General features: G+C 41.8%; 1 protein-coding gene across 3 annotated transcripts; it reads left to right on the top strand.

Moving 5' to 3' along the window:
• Positions 1 to 767: 767 nt before the first annotated feature.
• Positions 768 to 17,210, top strand: suds3 (SDS3 homolog, SIN3A corepressor complex component). 3 transcript variants are annotated; one of them, XM_061671333.1, is made up of 12 exons: positions 768 to 1,142; positions 5,554 to 5,623; positions 5,713 to 5,768; positions 5,862 to 5,933; positions 7,015 to 7,034; positions 7,140 to 7,296; positions 7,398 to 7,493; positions 8,086 to 8,147; positions 8,238 to 8,259; positions 13,190 to 13,295; positions 16,807 to 16,891; positions 16,977 to 17,210. In XM_061671333.1, exons 1-12 carry the CDS (start codon positions 932 to 934, stop codon positions 17,073 to 17,075), a joined length of 1,056 nt encoding a protein of 351 aa, XP_061527317.1. In that variant the 5' UTR covers positions 768 to 931; the 3' UTR covers positions 17,076 to 17,210. The 3 variants fall into 3 exon arrangements, with proteins under 3 accessions (XP_061527317.1, XP_061527318.1, XP_061527319.1); XM_061671334.1 differs by having other exon boundaries at positions 768 to 1,049; XM_061671335.1 differs by lacking the exon at positions 768 to 1,142 and adding an exon at positions 1,561 to 1,640.
• Positions 17,211 to 17,848: the final 638 nt, after the last annotated feature.

Below are 17,848 nucleotides of genomic sequence, written 5' to 3' on the forward strand. Positions count from 1 at the left end.
TACATTACTCGTGCACTCACTGTAGTTGTCTCGCCACGCTGCACTATTTGCATATCTGTTGTTGACTAATACTGGCCACTCGTGCCAGGGTAGCATCTGCTCCATTTGCACACTGATTGAGGAGAGTCTGCAACATTTGCACAATCGACATTGTCCCAGATGATCGCACCACTCGTCACTTTAAACTTGGATCCACTCCTTGAAGTCTCGGCGCCCTTTGAACAATGGTCATTGCACCGGACTATTGCGAGATTAGTCATTCCAACTGCTCTAAGTGCTCGAGGACCCGGCATCTTTTTGCACAATTGTAAAAAAAAAAAAATTGTGCTGGCATTACCAGATAACTAGCAACCCTTTATTGCTCAGTGACTGTTTTTTGTCAATGTCTTTATGTCTCCAAAGTGCTCTCTGTCAATTGACTGTCTGTTGTCGTACTCGAGCGGCTCCGACTACCGGAGACAAATCCCTTGTGTGTTTTTTGCACATACTTGGCAAATAAAGATGATTCAGATTCTGATTCTGAAGAGCAATACAACTAACGCGAGGCAAAAGAATCTAGCCCATGTGTCAAAAGTGAACGAAAACATGCCTGCTTGAATGTGTGCTTGCCAACGTTGTCCCACGCCTATTAATTACGATTATTTTAAAGAATATGACGTGGTCACAATACAATGCTAAATCAATGCTGAAAATAACATCATATTCTCCCATTTTGGCCTTTAAAGTGCTCGATTCACAAACAGGCACTGTCCTAGTCAGCTTTTCGCGTGAGGGTCCTTTCGGTTTTGTAGGCGCCGAACGGAGCTACACAAAAAACAACAACAACAAGAGCCAAAAAGCGATAGTTTATTTTTGGGGGTGTTTTTTCCCCCCTCATTTTTATTTGTTTACATTCTGACACACGGGGTGTGTGTGAATTTAGCAATTTCCCATGGCTTCCACCGCCGCTTTGCTGTCGTCCGCGGTGGATTACTACAACGACGAAGAGGAGCTCGACAGCGTGGACGACGACGACGAGCGCAGCTTCAGAGGGAGAGACTCGGAAGAAGGTAAAGAAAGAAAACTACGAGGAAAAACAACAACAACAACAACAACACAGCCTGGGCTCGCTCGGATGACCTACTTTCAGTTTGGCTCAACTAGTGCGTCTAATCTCATCTTCTTTCTTGCTATGTAATGACGAATAGTATGTTTCGAAGTGTGTTCGAGGAGCTTGATCAATATCGCGATGGAGCGCGCTAGTGCTAACAATCGAGTATATATTTAGTTTATAATCATAATAATTGAGGTAGAACCACGTTTTAACATGGCCGTTTAGTCTATGTGGCTACATGACGTAACAACACGTTGGCGTCTTCCTAAATCTCTTAATTAATGTTCAATTTAAATGACACGCGCATTGAAACTGACTTTTTAAACGATAGCTCAATTATCTATTAGTGCAAACTGAGGCAGACGCACGCGGTGAAAACGTCCGACCACTCGAGCAGAGCGCTGCCCCCCCTCCCTCTTTTGCTTTTTTTTTTTTTTTTTTTTTTTTTTATAACAACACTCATTCATTCCAATGAGACGCGACGACATTACACAGAAAGGCGAAAAAAGAGACGCGGCGACTACAACAACGATGACAGCCATCCCAGGTTCGCTTTCAGAACTTCACACGTTTGCCACAATGGCGTGTCTAGTGTCGCTTTTTAAATCGCGATTATATGCCCCCCCCCTCCCTTTCCACTGTCCTCAAAACAGCTGACTGAGCTAACTTGAGCTAGCACTCGCTTTGTGCTACCTTCTTAAATAAAAACGTCATAAATTGGGAATGCTGCTCTGTCAGTTCCGCGACGCCCGGCCGGGATCACTTAGCCGAGCCGACTGACACCGGTTGGCTTTATTTAAAAGAAGGACAAAAAGAAAGAAGCCGTGGACAACTTCGATAGCCGGGCCGGCCGGCCGGCCCGGCTATCTGCTTCTCCTCTTGTCCATGCGGCAAAGGAAGTATTAGCCACCTTGTCACTTCCGGTTTCAAATGAGAGGCGAAGGAGCCGAGGACGAGGGTTCACGGCCTCCTGCGTGCGTTCGAGTGCCACGCACGAGCCTTCGTGTCTGCAGACATGGCAGACATGGTGCAGAAACTTGGCAAGTTCATGGCGCACACAAACCCGTCAATAATGGCAGCCCATTATACTTGCCAGGAGTTTTGTCTTTGCAGATTTGATTTTAAACCCCCCCTCCCAAAAATGTTAACGTGTGGGTCCGGTCACACTAGCGGGGATTGGATTGTTTTCTTCATATCGTCCGATCTCGATTTCTATCACCATTTCGTAACATTATTTGTTTTAAAAATGTTTTTTTTTTTTTTTTCTTAAAGCATCTGCACTGAAAACTGAAGAAGTTAGAGAGTCGTTCAACATATTTGTTGACAACACTCCTCATAGTCAATATTTAAAACGGTGGCCCCAACATGATAGTGGCATACTAAGAAAATGAGGGAAAACCATTTTCATTTGACAGTGCAACAAATGTAGAAAAAATATAACAACAGTGCACTAGTTTGGAGTCCTGAGTATTTTTAGTGGTACAAGATAGAAAATAAACAAGCTGCCCCGTCTAGGATAATGAAGACACCTTGGATTGTAAACATTTTCATTCTCCAGTTAATGATGCTTTTGTTATTATTGATTGTATTCATTCTATTTTCAAATGTGCATCATCTTTCAGAACAATACGGATGAGCTAGTTTTGCCATTTTACAAACCAGCTGAATAATGACGACACGATTGATAGTTGCTTTTGTCTGCTGGCCTGACCGCTAACTGCTAAGGTTACTTGTGCTAGCAACAGAGAGTGACAAGCTGTACTGACTGCACTCTCATGTTTTTATGCTTTCCACGTAATCACTTGGGTGGTGGTACTTGAAACGAACAAACAGCGATGCCCATTTTTGAGGGCGCCGACATATCTTGCACATCGGCTAGCTAACAGCATTGCTCCGCGTCGCTTTGGAGATGCCGCCGGTCCGGAGCACGGGCGAAGAGTGGCCGCCGTGGACGCGGCGTACTCTGTGAGACGACGGCCGAGTCGGACCCAGAGTTTCGAGTTCGCTACGGGCCGGGCGCGCTTTCCGTTTACTCCCACACCTGGCAACCGGAAGCGCAGCGGGAAAAGGACGAGTCCGATTGGCTGTCGTCACGCGCGTTCCCGCCGTGTTAGCATGAGGAATTGCGCACACATCTGATAATCGAGATCAACGGGAAATTTATCACAATCTCGATCATTTAATTTGTCAGCTCTCTGTGGGCGCCCAGTGCATTTACAGTGGGGCAAAAGAGTTCTTTTGTCAGCCACCAATTCAGCCACAAAGTTCTCCCACTTTAAAAAGATGAGACAGGCCTGCCATTTTCATCATAGCTATACCTCACCTATGAGAGACAAAATGAGGAAAAAAAAAAAATCCAGACAATCACATAGTCTGATTTTGAAATAATTTATTATCAAATTATGGTGGAAAACAAGTATTTGTATTATTAGTATTATTTTAGGTAGCACTAAAAAAAGTTCATCTCAATACTTTGTTCGACACCTTTTGTTGGCAATGACAGAGGTCAAACATTTTCTGTAAGTCTTCCCAAGGTTTTTACACACTCTTGCTGGTATTTTGTCCCATTCCTCCATGCAGATCTCCTCTAGAGCAGTGATGTTTTGGGGCGTTCGATGGGGAACACAGACTTTCAACTCCCTCCAAAGATTTTCTATGGGGTTGAGATCTGGAGACTGGCTTGGCCACTCCAGGACCTCGAAAGTTCTATTTTGGTTTCATCTGACCATGTGACATTCTCCCAATCCTCTTGTGGATCATCCAAATGCTCTCCAGCAAACTTCAGACGGGCCTGGACAGCAGGGTGAGACGTCTGGCACTGCAGGATTTGAGTCCCTGGCGGTGTAGTGTGTTACTGATGGTAGCCTGTGTTACTGATGGTAGCCTTTGTTACTCTGGTCCCAGCTCTCAGCAGGTCATTCACTAGGTCCTCCCGTGTGGTTCTGGGATTTTTGCTCACGGTTCTTGTGATCGTTTTAACCCCGCGGGGTGTGATCTTGCATGGAGCCCCAGATCGATGGAGATTATCAGTGGTCTTGTATGTCTTCCATTTTCTAATAATTGCTCCCACAGTTGATTTCTTCACACCGAGCTGCTTACCCATTGCAGATTCAGTCTTCCCAGCCCTGGTGCAGGTCTACAATTTTGTTTCTGGTGTCCTTTGACAGGTCTTTGGTCTTGGCCATAGTGGTAGTTTGGAGTGGGACTGTTTGAGGTTGTGAACAGGTGTCTTTTTAGACTGATAACGAGTTCAAACAGCTGCCATTATTACAGGTAACGAGTGGAGCTCAAAGGAACCTCTTAAAAAAGAAGTTACAGGTCTGTGAGAGCCAGAAATGTTGCTTGTTTGGAGGTGACCAAATACTTATTTTCCACCATAATTTGCTAATATATATATATATTTAAATCAGACTTGATTTTCTGGATGATTTTTTTCTGTCTCTGGTGGGTGAGGTATACCTATGATGAAAATTACAAGCCTCTCTCATCTTTTTAAGTGGGAGGCTGACTAAATACTTTTTTGCCCCACTGTGTAGGATACTTTTGAGGTGCAACAATTAATCGATTTTAACAACAAGCTAATCAATTATTAAATCAATTTACAACAATTTTGATCACCCATTAATCGATGAGACCTTGTTTAACTTAAACGTGTGCAAATGCTAACATTTTCAGCCTCTCAACAATAAATATTCAATTTCTATAGACCTCCATGAAAGCAGACTGATTATCTTTCGTTTTTAATTCGAAATCAACACTTTTGCCGATTTTCTGACATGTCACGGACCAAACGAGTTTGTGCATTTTCTGCACTCTAAATTTCAAATAGTTTTTGAATAAAGGGCCTAGTTTAAATAACGGTTAACTTGAAATAAGTTATACAATTCCGTCCGTACACTACAAAATGCAGTTTTTGCTGACAGGCAAAATAAAGCGGCGATTTTGAGAGAGGAAAAAAAGTTGTCGTCTTGATGCCCAAAACACTTAGGAAGATGTAACAAAAACCAAGTTTTGTACCGTGGGTTATCCCACCGTGGGTTACCGTGGGTTATCTGGGTTATCCCACCCTAATACAAAAGCAACTGGCAGGATCAACCAGGGAGGCAGGTGGGGGGCTGGAAAAACTTGTTTGCCGGATGACCCCCTGCCGCAAATCAACAATTTTGCAGAGCATAATTTGCAATAGGTCAAAGTGTTGTCCTCAGCGTTTGCTTGAAAATATGATCGCCACGCGGCAAATGTAGCTTTTACGCCATCTGCTGCGAAGCTTTATTATGTCAGGCCTGTGAAGTGGTATCGGTGTCGTAGTATCGGAGCATTTTTATCAGTATCGGCGCGTGGCTGCGTCGTATTGGGGCACGACCTGATCTGTTCTTGAAAGTATTACAAGCTGTGTTAAATGCTTCTTCTCCCGTTACAAGTCGAATGTTTTTTTTCTTCTCCCGTCATTGTCCTTGCAGACACGGAAGACGCTAGCGAAACGGACCTCGCCAAGCACGACGAAGACGACTATGTGGAAATCAAAGAGCAGTACGTCTTGAGCTTGAACTATTTTCAAGGTGTTTGTGATGGACGTACTGGAGGATATCACCTCTTGTGCGTGTGTGTGTCCTTTACAGAATGTACCAGGACAAGCTGGCCTCTCTGAAAAGACAACTGCAGCAGTTACAAGAAGGTGCCGTTGGGCTTCTCGCTATGCTAGATGCGAAATGCTAATCGAAGTGCACAAACAAGTTTATTTTTTCCAATGTCCGTGCTGTTTTGGCAGGCACGCTACAGGAGTACCAGAAGAGGATGAAGAAGTTAGATCAGCAATACAAAGAGAGGCTGCGAAACGCAGGTGAGTGACGGGACCGGAATGAGGACGGCCTACTTGACACTTTTATACAGCCTTTTTTTTTTTTTTTATAAATAAAAACTGTGGTCTCAAAAGATCTTTTCAGCTAAAAAATTTACAACTTTATTCCCCTGAAATTACAACTTTTAATCTTAAAAATATATAAAAATAATAAAATAGTTTATTCTTGTGATATGACCGGATTTGTCTCGAAATGAACAAATTTACCACTTTAAATCTTGAAAATATACAACTTTATTCTGGTAGGTTTTTGAGTTTTTTTTTAAAACGTTTTTGACATTTTTAAAAACGTTTAAAAAAAAAAAAATAAATAAATAAATCTCAAAATATATTATTCCTGTAACTTTACTACACTATCTCGAAAATATAATTTTTTTCCTTTTAAAAGACTGCGTGGGTTTTCTCCGGGTACTCCGGTTTCTAACCCGGATCCAGCATACCCGCGACCCGAGAGAGGAGAACCGGTGTAGAAAATGGATTGATAGACTTGAAAGATGATAGCTTTTTATCTTGAAATTAGGGATGTCCATTTAAAATGTCAGAAAATGAATAAAACCGATCTTTTTCACCCAATCTCGATCAGCTAAAAATAACGTGATCGACCCCGATTTTTGATCGCATGGTCGGACCGGGACATATACCTCCTTGAAATTATACCTATTTTTGAATCAACAATTTGACTTCTGTCTCCAAAATATAATTTTTTAGGCTCTTGAGATTGCCTTTTTTTCTCTTAAAAATATACAGCTATTCTCGTAAGATTACAAATTGATTGAAATAATTCTTGTAAGAGTTCCACTTTTTTTCCTCTCAATATATACTACTTGTGAAACTTTTTTTTTCTCAGAAATATACTTTCTTCCTTGAACAGTCAACTTTATTCCTCAAAATGTAAAACTTTTTATAACAAAAAAGCTATGCCCCCGCCACCAACTATACAACTTTATTCTTGTAATATTATATCGCTAAATGACGCATATGAAGTATAATGATGTAGAAGTGACCTACTACTACTACTACTAATAATAATAATAATGATGATGTTTTTGTTTGTCCTTTGCAGATCTCTTTCTCCAGCTGGAGGTGAGTTAGCTTGTGAATAGTCAAACATCACAAATCACTGTAATTTTGTATGCATTTTTTTTTTTAACTTTGCACTTGGTCATGACTTGCATGCGTCACATTCAGACAGAGCAGGTGGAGAGGAACTACATCAAAGAGAAGAAGGCGGCGGTAAAGGAGTTTGACGACAAGAAGGTGGAGCTGAAGGAGAACCTCATCGCCGAGCTGGAAGAGAAGAAGAAGATGATCGAGAACGAGAAGTTAACCATGGAACTCACGGGCGGTAAGGCAAACGGGATTTTGTCGGGGCTTTTCCGATAATCTCTTGTCTTGTCAAACGGCAGATTTAGATTTAAAAAAAAAATAAATAAAAAATGTCATCAGATTCCATGGAGGTCAAGCCCATCATGACCCGGAAGCTGAGGAGAAGACCAAATGACCCCGTGCCAATTCCGGACAAGAGACGAAAGCCAGCGCCTGATATCCTTTATGATGTACACACTGCCTCGTGTGGTGGAGTTGCACAACTGCAAAGAGTACCAGCTGTCTATGTAATAAATGTATTAATTTGTTTTATTTTTAAATGTGACTTCTGTTGTATTATTGACTTTGTTAGTTTAGAAAAATTATATATACTGCATATCGAGTGCAAATTGAATTTTACATTTTACTTGAAGTAATTAAAAAATAGGACTTCAAAAAACAACATGCATTCAGAAATACTTTCTATTTGAAGTTCAGTGTCAGTTTTACAGATGCCACATCTAAAAATATATTGTCCAGTGTTACTGACTTTTTTCGAGATGTGAGCCGTCGTTCAGCAAAACTAGTTTGATGGACCAACACATGTAGACAGACCTCATAACAATGCTCACAGGCATGTATTCTTTGTCTGCGAAAAACGACTCATATTACTGCACCTCTGTATATACAAGCAAAACACGGCATATTCAAACTTATTTATTTGGAATCTTTACACATACGGTAACTGTGATTAAAATTGTTGTTGTTTCCAAAGACGTTTGATTGAGGTGTGGCGTTAATTTTTTCAGCTTACCTTAACGCTTCACACCACAGCTCAATTATCTGCTAACAGACGACCAAATCATGGAAGATCTCCGAACGTTAAATAAGGTCAATATTTTAATTATTAAAAAAAAACAAAAAACAACTTTGTGTTGAGCCATTTTGTTTTTGGTTAAATGCCTTGTCTTGTGTTTGCAGCTCAAGTCGCCGAAACGAGCAGGTACGACTCGACTCCCACAAGGACACACATCTACCTTGGAGAGGGGGCGTGGTGAAAAAAAGTTGTTGGCGGGATTCAGCATTTAAAAAAAAAACAAAAAACGTTTTATTAATCCATAGTTTAAACCTTATATACACCAAGATATGATTCCAAATGCCTATTGATGCCACAGGATGGCGACAAAGCACTACTTTCTTATTAGACAGGGTTATGGGCTGACTAAATTAAGCTCCTCCCCTCACTTCAACTTAGTTCCTTGGCACCAAGATGCAACACAATGGCATGTTTGTATTCGACAGGGCTAGGCCCTGACTAAATAAAGCTCCTCTCCCCACTTCAACATAGTTCTTTGGCACAAAGATGGTACCGAAGCACAACTTTTGTCTCCTCAACTCCAACAAAGTTTTCTGGGAGCAAAATGCCACAAGTAGGCGGTGAAGCAGTTCCTTTGTCTAGATGAAGCTCCTCAACATAGTTCAAGATACCACAAGATGGTGTCAAAGAATGATGTTTACATTAGACAGGGCTATGGCCTGACTAAATGATGCTCTTCCTCTCAGGCCAACATAGGAATTACTCTTATATTACAACCCCAATTCCAATGAAGTTGGGACGTTGTGTTAAACGTATATAAAAACAGAATACAATGATTTGCAAATCATGTGCAACCTATATTTAATTGAATACACTACAAAGACAAGATATTTAATGTTCAAACTGATAAACTTGATTGTTTTTCAGAAATAATCATTAAGAATTTGATGGCTGCAACACGTTCCAAAAAAGCTGGGACAATGGTCATGTTTACCATTGTGTTACATCACCTTTTCTTTGAACAACATTCAAGAAACGTTTGGGAACTGAGGATACTAATTGTTGAAGCTTTGTAGGTGGAATTATTTCCCATTCCTGCTCGATGTACAGCTTCAGCTGTTCAACAGTCCGGGGTCTCCGTTGTCGTATTCTACGCTTCATAATGCGCCACGCATTTTCAACGGGAGACAGGTCTGGACTGCAGGTAGGCCAGTCTAGTACCCGCACTCTTTGACTACGAAGCCACGCTGTTGTAACACGTGCAGAATGTGGTTTGGCATTGTCTTGCTAAAACAAGTCCATGAAAAAGACGTCGCTTGGATGGCAGCATATGTTTCTCCAAAACGTGTATGTACCTTTCAGCATAAATGGTGCCTTCAGAGATGTGGAAGTTACCCATGCCTTTGGCACTAACACAGCCCCAAACCATTACAGATGCTGGCTTTTGAACTTTGCGTCCATAACAGCCCGGATGGTTCTTTTCCTCTTTGGCCCGGAGGACACGACATCCACAATTTGAATGCGGACTCGTCGGACCACGGAACACTTTTCCACTTTGCGTCGGTCCATCTTAGATGAGCACGGGGCCAGAGAAGCCGGCAGCGTTTCTGGGTGTTGTTGACAAATGGCTTTTGCTTTGCATCGTAGAGTTTCAAGTTGCACTTACGGATGTAGCACCGAACTGAATTTATTGGTTTTTCAAAACATTGGTTTTTCGGAAGTGTTCCTGAGCCCATGCGGTGATATCCTTTACACACGGTTTTCGAAGGTCACGGACATTCAATGTTGGTTTGGGGCCTTGCCGCTTCCATGCAGTGATTTCTCCAGATTCTCTGAACCTTTGGATGATATTATGGACCGTAGATGATGAAATCCCTCAATTCCTTGCAATAGTACGTTGAGGAACATTGTCCTTAAACCGTTGGACTATTTTCTCCCGCACTTGTTCCCAAAGAGGTGAACCTCGCCCATCTTTGCTTGGGAATGGCTGAGCAATTCAGGGAAGCTCCTTTTCTACCCAATCATGGCACCCGCCTGTTCCCAATTAGTGTTCACCTGTGCGATGTTCCAAACAGGTGTTTGATGAGCATTCCTCAACTTTTTCACCACCTGTCGCAGCTTTTTTGGAACATGTTGCAGCCATAAAATTGTAAGTTCATGATTCTTTTCTAAAAACAATAAAGTTGATCAGTTTGAACATTAAATATATCGTCTTTGTAGTGTATTCAATGAAATATAGGTTGAACATGATTCGCAAATCATTGTATTCAGTTTTTATTTATGTTTAACACAACGTCCCAACTTCATTGGAATTGGAGTTGTTGACAGTGCTCTGGCCTCACTAAATGAAGCTCCTTCCCTCACTTCAACATAGTTCCTTGGCACCAAGATGCCACAAGATAATGCCAAAACACTACTTTTGTCTAAATCACAGGTGTGAAACTGGTGGCCCGAGGGCCAGATCCGGCCCGCTGCATCATTTTATATGGCCCGTGAAAGAAAATCGTGCGTCGACTTCGTTTCTTGCGAAAATATCAAAATTGCAACTTGACTTCACTTGTATTAACATTAAGATATTGAATAATGAATAATTATATGAGTTGAAAATTCATTTACAGGGGTTCACAGTCATAACTGCCCTCCGAGGGAAGTCATAACTACGATGTGGCCCGTGACAAAAATGATTTGGACGCCCCTGGTCTAAATGAAGCTCCTCGACTCAATAAAGTTCCCTGACCCCAAAGTGCCACAAGGCGGCGGCAAAGCACTACTTAAGTCTAAACGAAGCTCCCCAACCGGCTTCAACATCGTTGCTTAGATGAAAAAAGATGGCGCCAAAGCACTACTTTTAATATTAAACAGGGCTATGGCCTGACTAAATGAAACCCCTCCCCTTATGCCAACGCAGTTCCTTGGCACCAAGGTGCCACCAGATGGCACCGAAAACAAAACATGTACATTAGACGGGTTCGCACTCACTCCTGAACATCGGAGGCCTTTACTTGTATGGTATACAGGAAATACAGTGGTGTGAAAAAGTGTTTGCCCACTTCCTGATTTCTTATTTGTTTTTGCAGGTTTGTCGCACTTAAATGTTTCCCATCATCAAATCAATTTAAATATTAGTCAAAGACAACACACGTAAACACAAAATGCAGTTTGAAATGGTTTTTATTTTTAAGGAAAGAGATAACTGTGGTTTATCATACCTGAGTTGAATGAATTTCTCCAGGCACTCCCAGGCCTGATACTGCCACACATGTTCTCAGTCAAGGAATCACTTAAATAGGATCTGCCTGACAAAGTGAACTAGACCAAAAGATCCACAAAAGCTAGACATCATGCCGTGATCGAAAGAAATTCAGGAACAAATGAGAAAGAAAGTAGTTGAGATCTGTCAGTGTGGAAAAGGTTATAAATCCATTTCTAAAGTGGTGGGACTGCAGCAAACCACAGTGAGAGGCATTGTCCGCAATTGGCGAAAACAAAACAACACAAACCTTCCCAGGAGTGGCCGGCCGACCACAATTACCCCAAGAGCGCAGCGACGACTCATCCGAGAGGTCACAAAAGACCCTGCAACAACATCCAAAGAACTGCAGGCCTCACTTGCCTCAGTTCAAGGTCAGTGTTCATGACTCCGGCAGGAAAAAAAGAGACTGGGCAAAAATAGCCTGCGTGGCAGGAGTTCCAAGATGAAAACCATTGCTGGTTTGACTTTTGGGACTATACTCTGGTGTGTGTTCCATTACATCTGGCATAAAAGTAACAGCGCATTTCAGAAAAAGAACGTCGTACCAACAGTCAAATACGGTGGTGGTAGTGTGAGGGTCTGGGGCTATTTTGGAAGACTTGCTGGGATAAATGGAACCATGATTTCTGCTGTCTAACAAGTCATCCTGAAGGAGAATGTTCGTGACCTCCAGCTGAAACGAACTTGGGTTCTGCAGCAGGACAAAGACCCAAAACACGCCAGCAAGTCCACCTCTGAATGGCTGAAGAAAAACAAAAGGAAGACTTTGGAGTGACCTAGTCAAAGTTCTGACCTGAATCCTATTGAGATGCTGCGGCACGATCTTAAAAAGGCGCTTCATGCTTCGGATTGGGTATCGTTTGAATTTGAGCGATTCCGATTCTTTTAGGGGGGTGGGTCAAAAACGTTTGTATGGTTTAAATAAAGGGTGTCCAAATTATGAATATCCATTTTCTTAGCAGTCCGCAGCATAGACGAAAATGAACATTTGACTTGACTGTATCAATGTCAAACCTCTGAACGAGAAGGCAATGTGTGTGCAACTAACCCAATTGACTTCATATTCATTAACTATTGTTTCAGCCAAAAGTTAAATATAGCATTGTTTAAATAGCGATTTGCGACTGTGTCGTCATGTCAAATGGTTGATATGTGCAAGTTTGAACTTGACTTCCTGTTTTAAGCATGTAGCCTTTTATTTTGAAGGGTACGTACCAGAACTCAGCATTTTGGCACAAAAAGTAACTTCACACGGCACCGGTGAAGTTTGAAAACGAAATTCATGGCACCAAATGCTATAAAACGTTGATTCCTTTACCTACCTACCGATGAGACACAAGGTTAGTGTTTGTGAGACAACGTTTATTTGAATTTTGCTAGTTTGGCCTTTGCTGAAGCTTAAGCTCAATTTAAGCTTCTTAACGTGACTGGTTCTACTTTCTTTCCAGTATGCTCATTTATATTTTATTTTTGTGTCTGTCATCGGCTCTTACGTTGGTTTGATGACTAAAATAAACGCCACAAAGCGTTTGCCTCAGTATTTGATTGCAAGTTGGCGCAAATGCTTGATTGCTGCTGAGGGTGGCCCAACCACTTCTTAGGATTGGGGGGGTGGCAATCACTTTTTCCACACCGGTCCAGCTAGGTTTTTATATTTTTTCTCCCTGAAAAATAAAAAAACATTTAAAAACTGTATTTTGTGTTGTCTTTGACTAATATTTAAATTTGTTCGATGATGGGAAACAACAAGTGTGACAAACGTAAACAAATACGAAAAATCAGGAAGGGCGCAAACACTTTTTCACCACACTGATTCCGGTAAACATGTTTTCCTGTCTAACGCTGTGCGCCCGCCTCCCGCAGTGTCGCCGTCGTCTCCGGAGCACGTGCCCTCCGCGCCCATGGAGTACCCGGCGCAGCGCTTCGAGGCTCGCATCGAGGAGGGGAGGCTCTACTACGACAAGAGATGGTGCGTCCTCGACTGCAGCTCAGAAAGTTTGCCAAAGGAAACTCTGTAGGAGTTTTTATATGGTGGATCTCCTTGAGAATTCTCTGAAAATGTCTGCGTCGTGGTTCAGGAGTAGGGAATGAGTGAGTTATCGGATTCCTCTTGGTCCATTCTACCTTGTTGTTCAAAGTCCACTAAGCCGCCTTTAAGTCGGGAGCAGGGACTGAGTGAGTGATTCCAAACGCAGTCGTTCCCACGCAAACAAACAAAACCAGTCTGCTTTCACGGAGGGCAAGAGAAGTCAGAGAATATTTACTGTTCAAAGGCTGAAATTCCGACAATTTCAACTTCAACAAGGTCTGTAAATAATTAATTGATTATCAAAATAGTTGTTTCATTAATTTGATTAGTTGTTACACTGCTAACTGTAATGATCTGGTCTCAATTTTAGCACGATCCAAAAGCCACTCACAGTTTAAGTAATATTCAATTTCCTTATTTGTGTTTTAGCAAAGCAAAGCAATTTTATTTATATAGCGCATTTCATACACAAGGTAACTCAATGTGCTTTACACGATTAAAAGCATTTAAAAATAAAGGGGAAAAAAACAACTTGTAAAAAAATAAAAATACAATTAAAACAGCACACAGTGCAATAAATATCATTTTAAAGTGGAAATGCTCTAAAAAGCATGGGGAAAACGAAGAGTTTTTAACCTGGACTTAAAAACATGCACACTTGGGGCTTCTTCCATTTGTGTGCAGCATAATAGCTAAATGCTGCTTCACCATGTTTAATTTGCTCCACTATTTGACCTGACTCTGTCGTTCTCAGAACCCTACTGGTTTTATAAATCCCATTAGCATTTCATTCATGTATTCAGGACCTAAACCGTTGAGAGATTTATAGACCAGTAGCAGAACTTTAAAATCTATTCCAACGCTGACTGGAAGCCAGTGTAAAGACTTTAGAATTGGAGTAATATGCTCTGACCTCTTTGTTCTGGTCAGAACCCGTGCTGCGGCATTTTGAACGAGCGGCAGCTGTTTAATGCTCTTTTTAGGGAGTCCAGTCAGAAGACCATTACAATAGTCAAGTCTACTTGAGATAAAGGCATAGATGAGCTTCTCCTGGTCTGCTTGACACATGCAAGCCTTCACGCTGGCTATGTTCTTCGGATGGTAGAAGGCGGTTTCAGTAATTGATTTGATATGACTATTGAAAGTCAGTTCGGAATATATCAGAACACCAAGGTTTCGGACTTGGTCTTTGGTTTTTAAAGAGCGAGACTTCAGGTATTTACTAACAGCAATCCTCTTTTCTTTATAGCCAAAAACAAATATCTCAGTTTAATTGAAGACAATTTTGGCTCATCCAGATCTTTATCCGTTTTAGACAGTGACACAAAACCTCAATTGATCTGTAGCCATCTGGAGACACTGCTAGATATAACTGTGTGTCATCTGCATAGCTATGACAGTCAAAATTCAAGCTCTGAAGAATTTGACCCAAGGGTAGCATATACAGGCCCTGACCCCTGAGTGACCCCATAGTTCATTGCCATTCGATGAGATTGAACACTTCCAGTGGTTACAAAAGAGCTCCTTTCCTCCAGGTAGAACCTGAGCCATTTAAGGACTGTTCCATTTAGTCCTACCCACGTTTCCAACCTGTTCAGCAGTATATTATCAGCTACCGTAGCAAAAGCCGCACTGAGGTCCAACAAGACCAGAATTGACACCTTTCCTGAGTCAGTATTCAACCTTATATCATTTAGCACTTTGATAAGAACAGATTCTGTACTGTGATGAGTTCGGAACATCCAACCATCCATCCATTTTCTGTCCCGCTTCTCCTCACGCGGGTCGCGGGCGTGCCGGAGCCTATCCCAGCAATCATCGGGCAGGAGGCGGGGTACACCCTGAACCGGGTGCCGGCCAATCGCAGGAGTTCGGAACACTGATTGAAATTTGTCAAAAAGTCAATTTAAGTTCAAGAAATTGCTGAGTTGATGAACAATAACTTTCTCAACAATCTCGGTCGGCTATGAAAGGGAGATTTGAGATTTTAATAGCGTCACGATTCACTGTTCAAACTGTTAGTGTTGCACGTATCTGCCACCTTATTTTCCAAAAAAGAAGACAAACGTTTGCTGTTATGGTTTCCTTAAAAGAAAAAGTCGAAACAGTTGATGTTTTTAGTTGAGATGTGAATCTGTTCCTGTTTATATTTGCATTTTGTTCCTAAACCGAAACATGGACTTCAAACCAAGGTAGAACCGTGATTTTTGGTGAACCGTTATACATTTATGTAATTAGGTCATAAAATGAGTATTTTATACGGACACCCCTGTCTTAGGTCGTAATTTTCAGACCATTTAGATGAGATTGGATCATTTCCTGTCGCGTGCTGCTCGTAGTCACCACTGGATGGCAGCATTTCAGCGTCCATGGCAGCCGCTTTTCAGTAAAAACGTTTTGGGTCACTCACACAATTTGACGTATTTCACCCAAAATTGGTTGTTTATACATGCTACTGTTGAACACTTTAAGGGTCTCTTAGAACAAAAATTCAACAGATAAGAAGAGCCCAGTTCCCTCAAGTTAACATTTACGGATTACCATGACCTGGATGACATAATAATAATTTAAAAAAAAACAAAACACAATTTTTAACAAGCACATTGTTTTTTTGTTAATTGGTATCATGAAAGTAAGTTAAAAATGACCTAGGCAATTATGCTTTTAGGCTAGCAATTTGAAAGGCAAGGATGTTATTTTTCTTTTTCTTAACCACATTAACAATGATTAAGTAACCGTAAGGCAACATTTCACATATATTTTTATTTGTTTGTGCGTGAGTGCGAATGGTCGTTTGTTTCTAAGTGCCCTGCGATTGGCCGGCGACCGGTTCGGGGCGTACTCCGCCTGCCGCCCGACAATAGCTGGGATAGGCTCCAGCAGCCCGCGACCCGAGTGAGGAGAAGCGGTAAAGAAAATGGACGGATGGATGGATGGATGGATGGATGTTGTCTTTGATCGAATGTTCCACTTCCCTCTGACAGTTTGAGGCGAGGAAAAAAAGACTTCTGTTAAGAACATCATGACAAATGTGCCCACCCAACGATAAATCAATAGCACAGGACTGATTGTCCAATTATCTACCACGTCTTTGTCCACTGATGCAGTTCTTTTTTTCTCATGATGACAACGAGAAAGCAGTTTTTAAAAAAAAAAAAAGAACCTCACACCTCACCTCAGCTCAGAGCATGGAAACAATTTTTGAGTGTATTTTGTAACTCCATGTTTTACTAATATTGTACAATACAGTGGAATGAAATGTATTGATTTGTAGATTTTTTGGGGCGAGGGGGCGGCTATCCCTTGTATTTGTAGGAAAAACTATTTGTTTTCATAATTTGTGTGGTAAAATAATGTCAACAGAATGTTTGCAAGCGTATAAATGTCCAAGCAGCGAATGAGTTAAAGGCCTTTGTGTGTGTGTGTGTGTGTGTGTGTGTGTGTCCCTTAGGTACCACAAGAGCCAGGCCATCTATCTGGAGTCCAAAGACAACACCAAGATCAGTTGTGTCATCAGCTCGGTGGCCACCAACGAGGTGGGCGCTCCTTCCCGTGACCCCGCCGGTCGGATGGCGTCTTTTGGTTTTAATGAACGTCTTTTTTGTGCTTGTCGTCGAGTAGATTTGGGTGAGGAAGACGAGCGACAGCACGAAGATGAGGATCTACTTGGGACAGCTGCAGAGGGGAGCCTTCGTCATCCGGCGGCGGTCGGCGGCGTGAAAAAAAACAAAAAAACAACTCTGTACATTAACCCCCGCCCTTCCTACTTGTACATTTATCCACCCGCTTGTTACATTTGTTTTAGCCGTCTTGTCTGGTTTTATCCATTTTCCCAAATAAATCAGATAACTGTCACGTGGGTTTTTTTCCAGTCTTCGGTCCTGAATTAGTTTTCTTTTTCATGAAGGTTGGACTACAGGCCTTAGTTGCTGTCCCTGAATCGTTTGTCTTACTCAGACATTTCGGTCCTGCATCACACGCAAGACGTTTGATCAAGATTCTCGTGGAGAGGATTTAACGTAGAATGGCCATTTCAAACCGAAATGGCTGACTTCCTGCGTCTTTTCAGGTACGGCTTCTTGAGACTTTGGGGGGTCGACTCATCATCGACATGTCCACCGAATTCCATATTCGTAAGTGAAACCGCCTTCGGGGGGTGAATTCTGTTTTGGGCATGGCTTCTTGAGACTTTTTCGTGGGTCTACTCGTGATAGATGTGTACCAAATTTGATGTTGCTAATTGAAACTGGATTCAGGGGCTGAATTTCCAAAGAGATTTTTCACATTTTTAGCAATCTATACTCGGATGAGTGTGTCTTTGAAGGACACCTGGAAAGGGCCTTTAAACCAAAATGGCTGACTTCCTGTGTGTTTTGGGCTATGGCTTCTTGAGACTTTCGTAGGTTTTTACTCGTGATAGACATGCCTACCAAATTTCACATCGCTAAATGAAACTGGCAAGACTCATGGAGGTCTCTCGCAAGTCGGTGGCG

This window comes from Phycodurus eques, chromosome 3, assembly GCF_024500275.1.
Source record: "Phycodurus eques isolate BA_2022a chromosome 3, UOR_Pequ_1.1, whole genome shotgun sequence".
Taxonomy (NCBI): Eukaryota; Metazoa; Chordata; class Actinopteri; order Syngnathiformes; family Syngnathidae; genus Phycodurus; species Phycodurus eques.

Bases quoted from the DNA above. Each gene is read 5' to 3' on its own strand.
- suds3 (XM_061671333.1), top strand. From the start codon at position 932: ATGGCTTCCACCGCCGCTTTGCTGTCGTCCGCGGTGGATTACTACAAC. The intron at 1,143-5,553 runs GTGCGTCTAATC...TTGTCCTTGCAG, and splicing joins CTTTCAGTTTGGCTCAACTA to ACACGGAAGACGCTAGCGAA. The intron at 8,260-13,189 runs GTACGACTCGAC...CGCCTCCCGCAG, and splicing joins CAAGTCGCCGAAACGAGCAG to TGTCGCCGTCGTCTCCGGAG.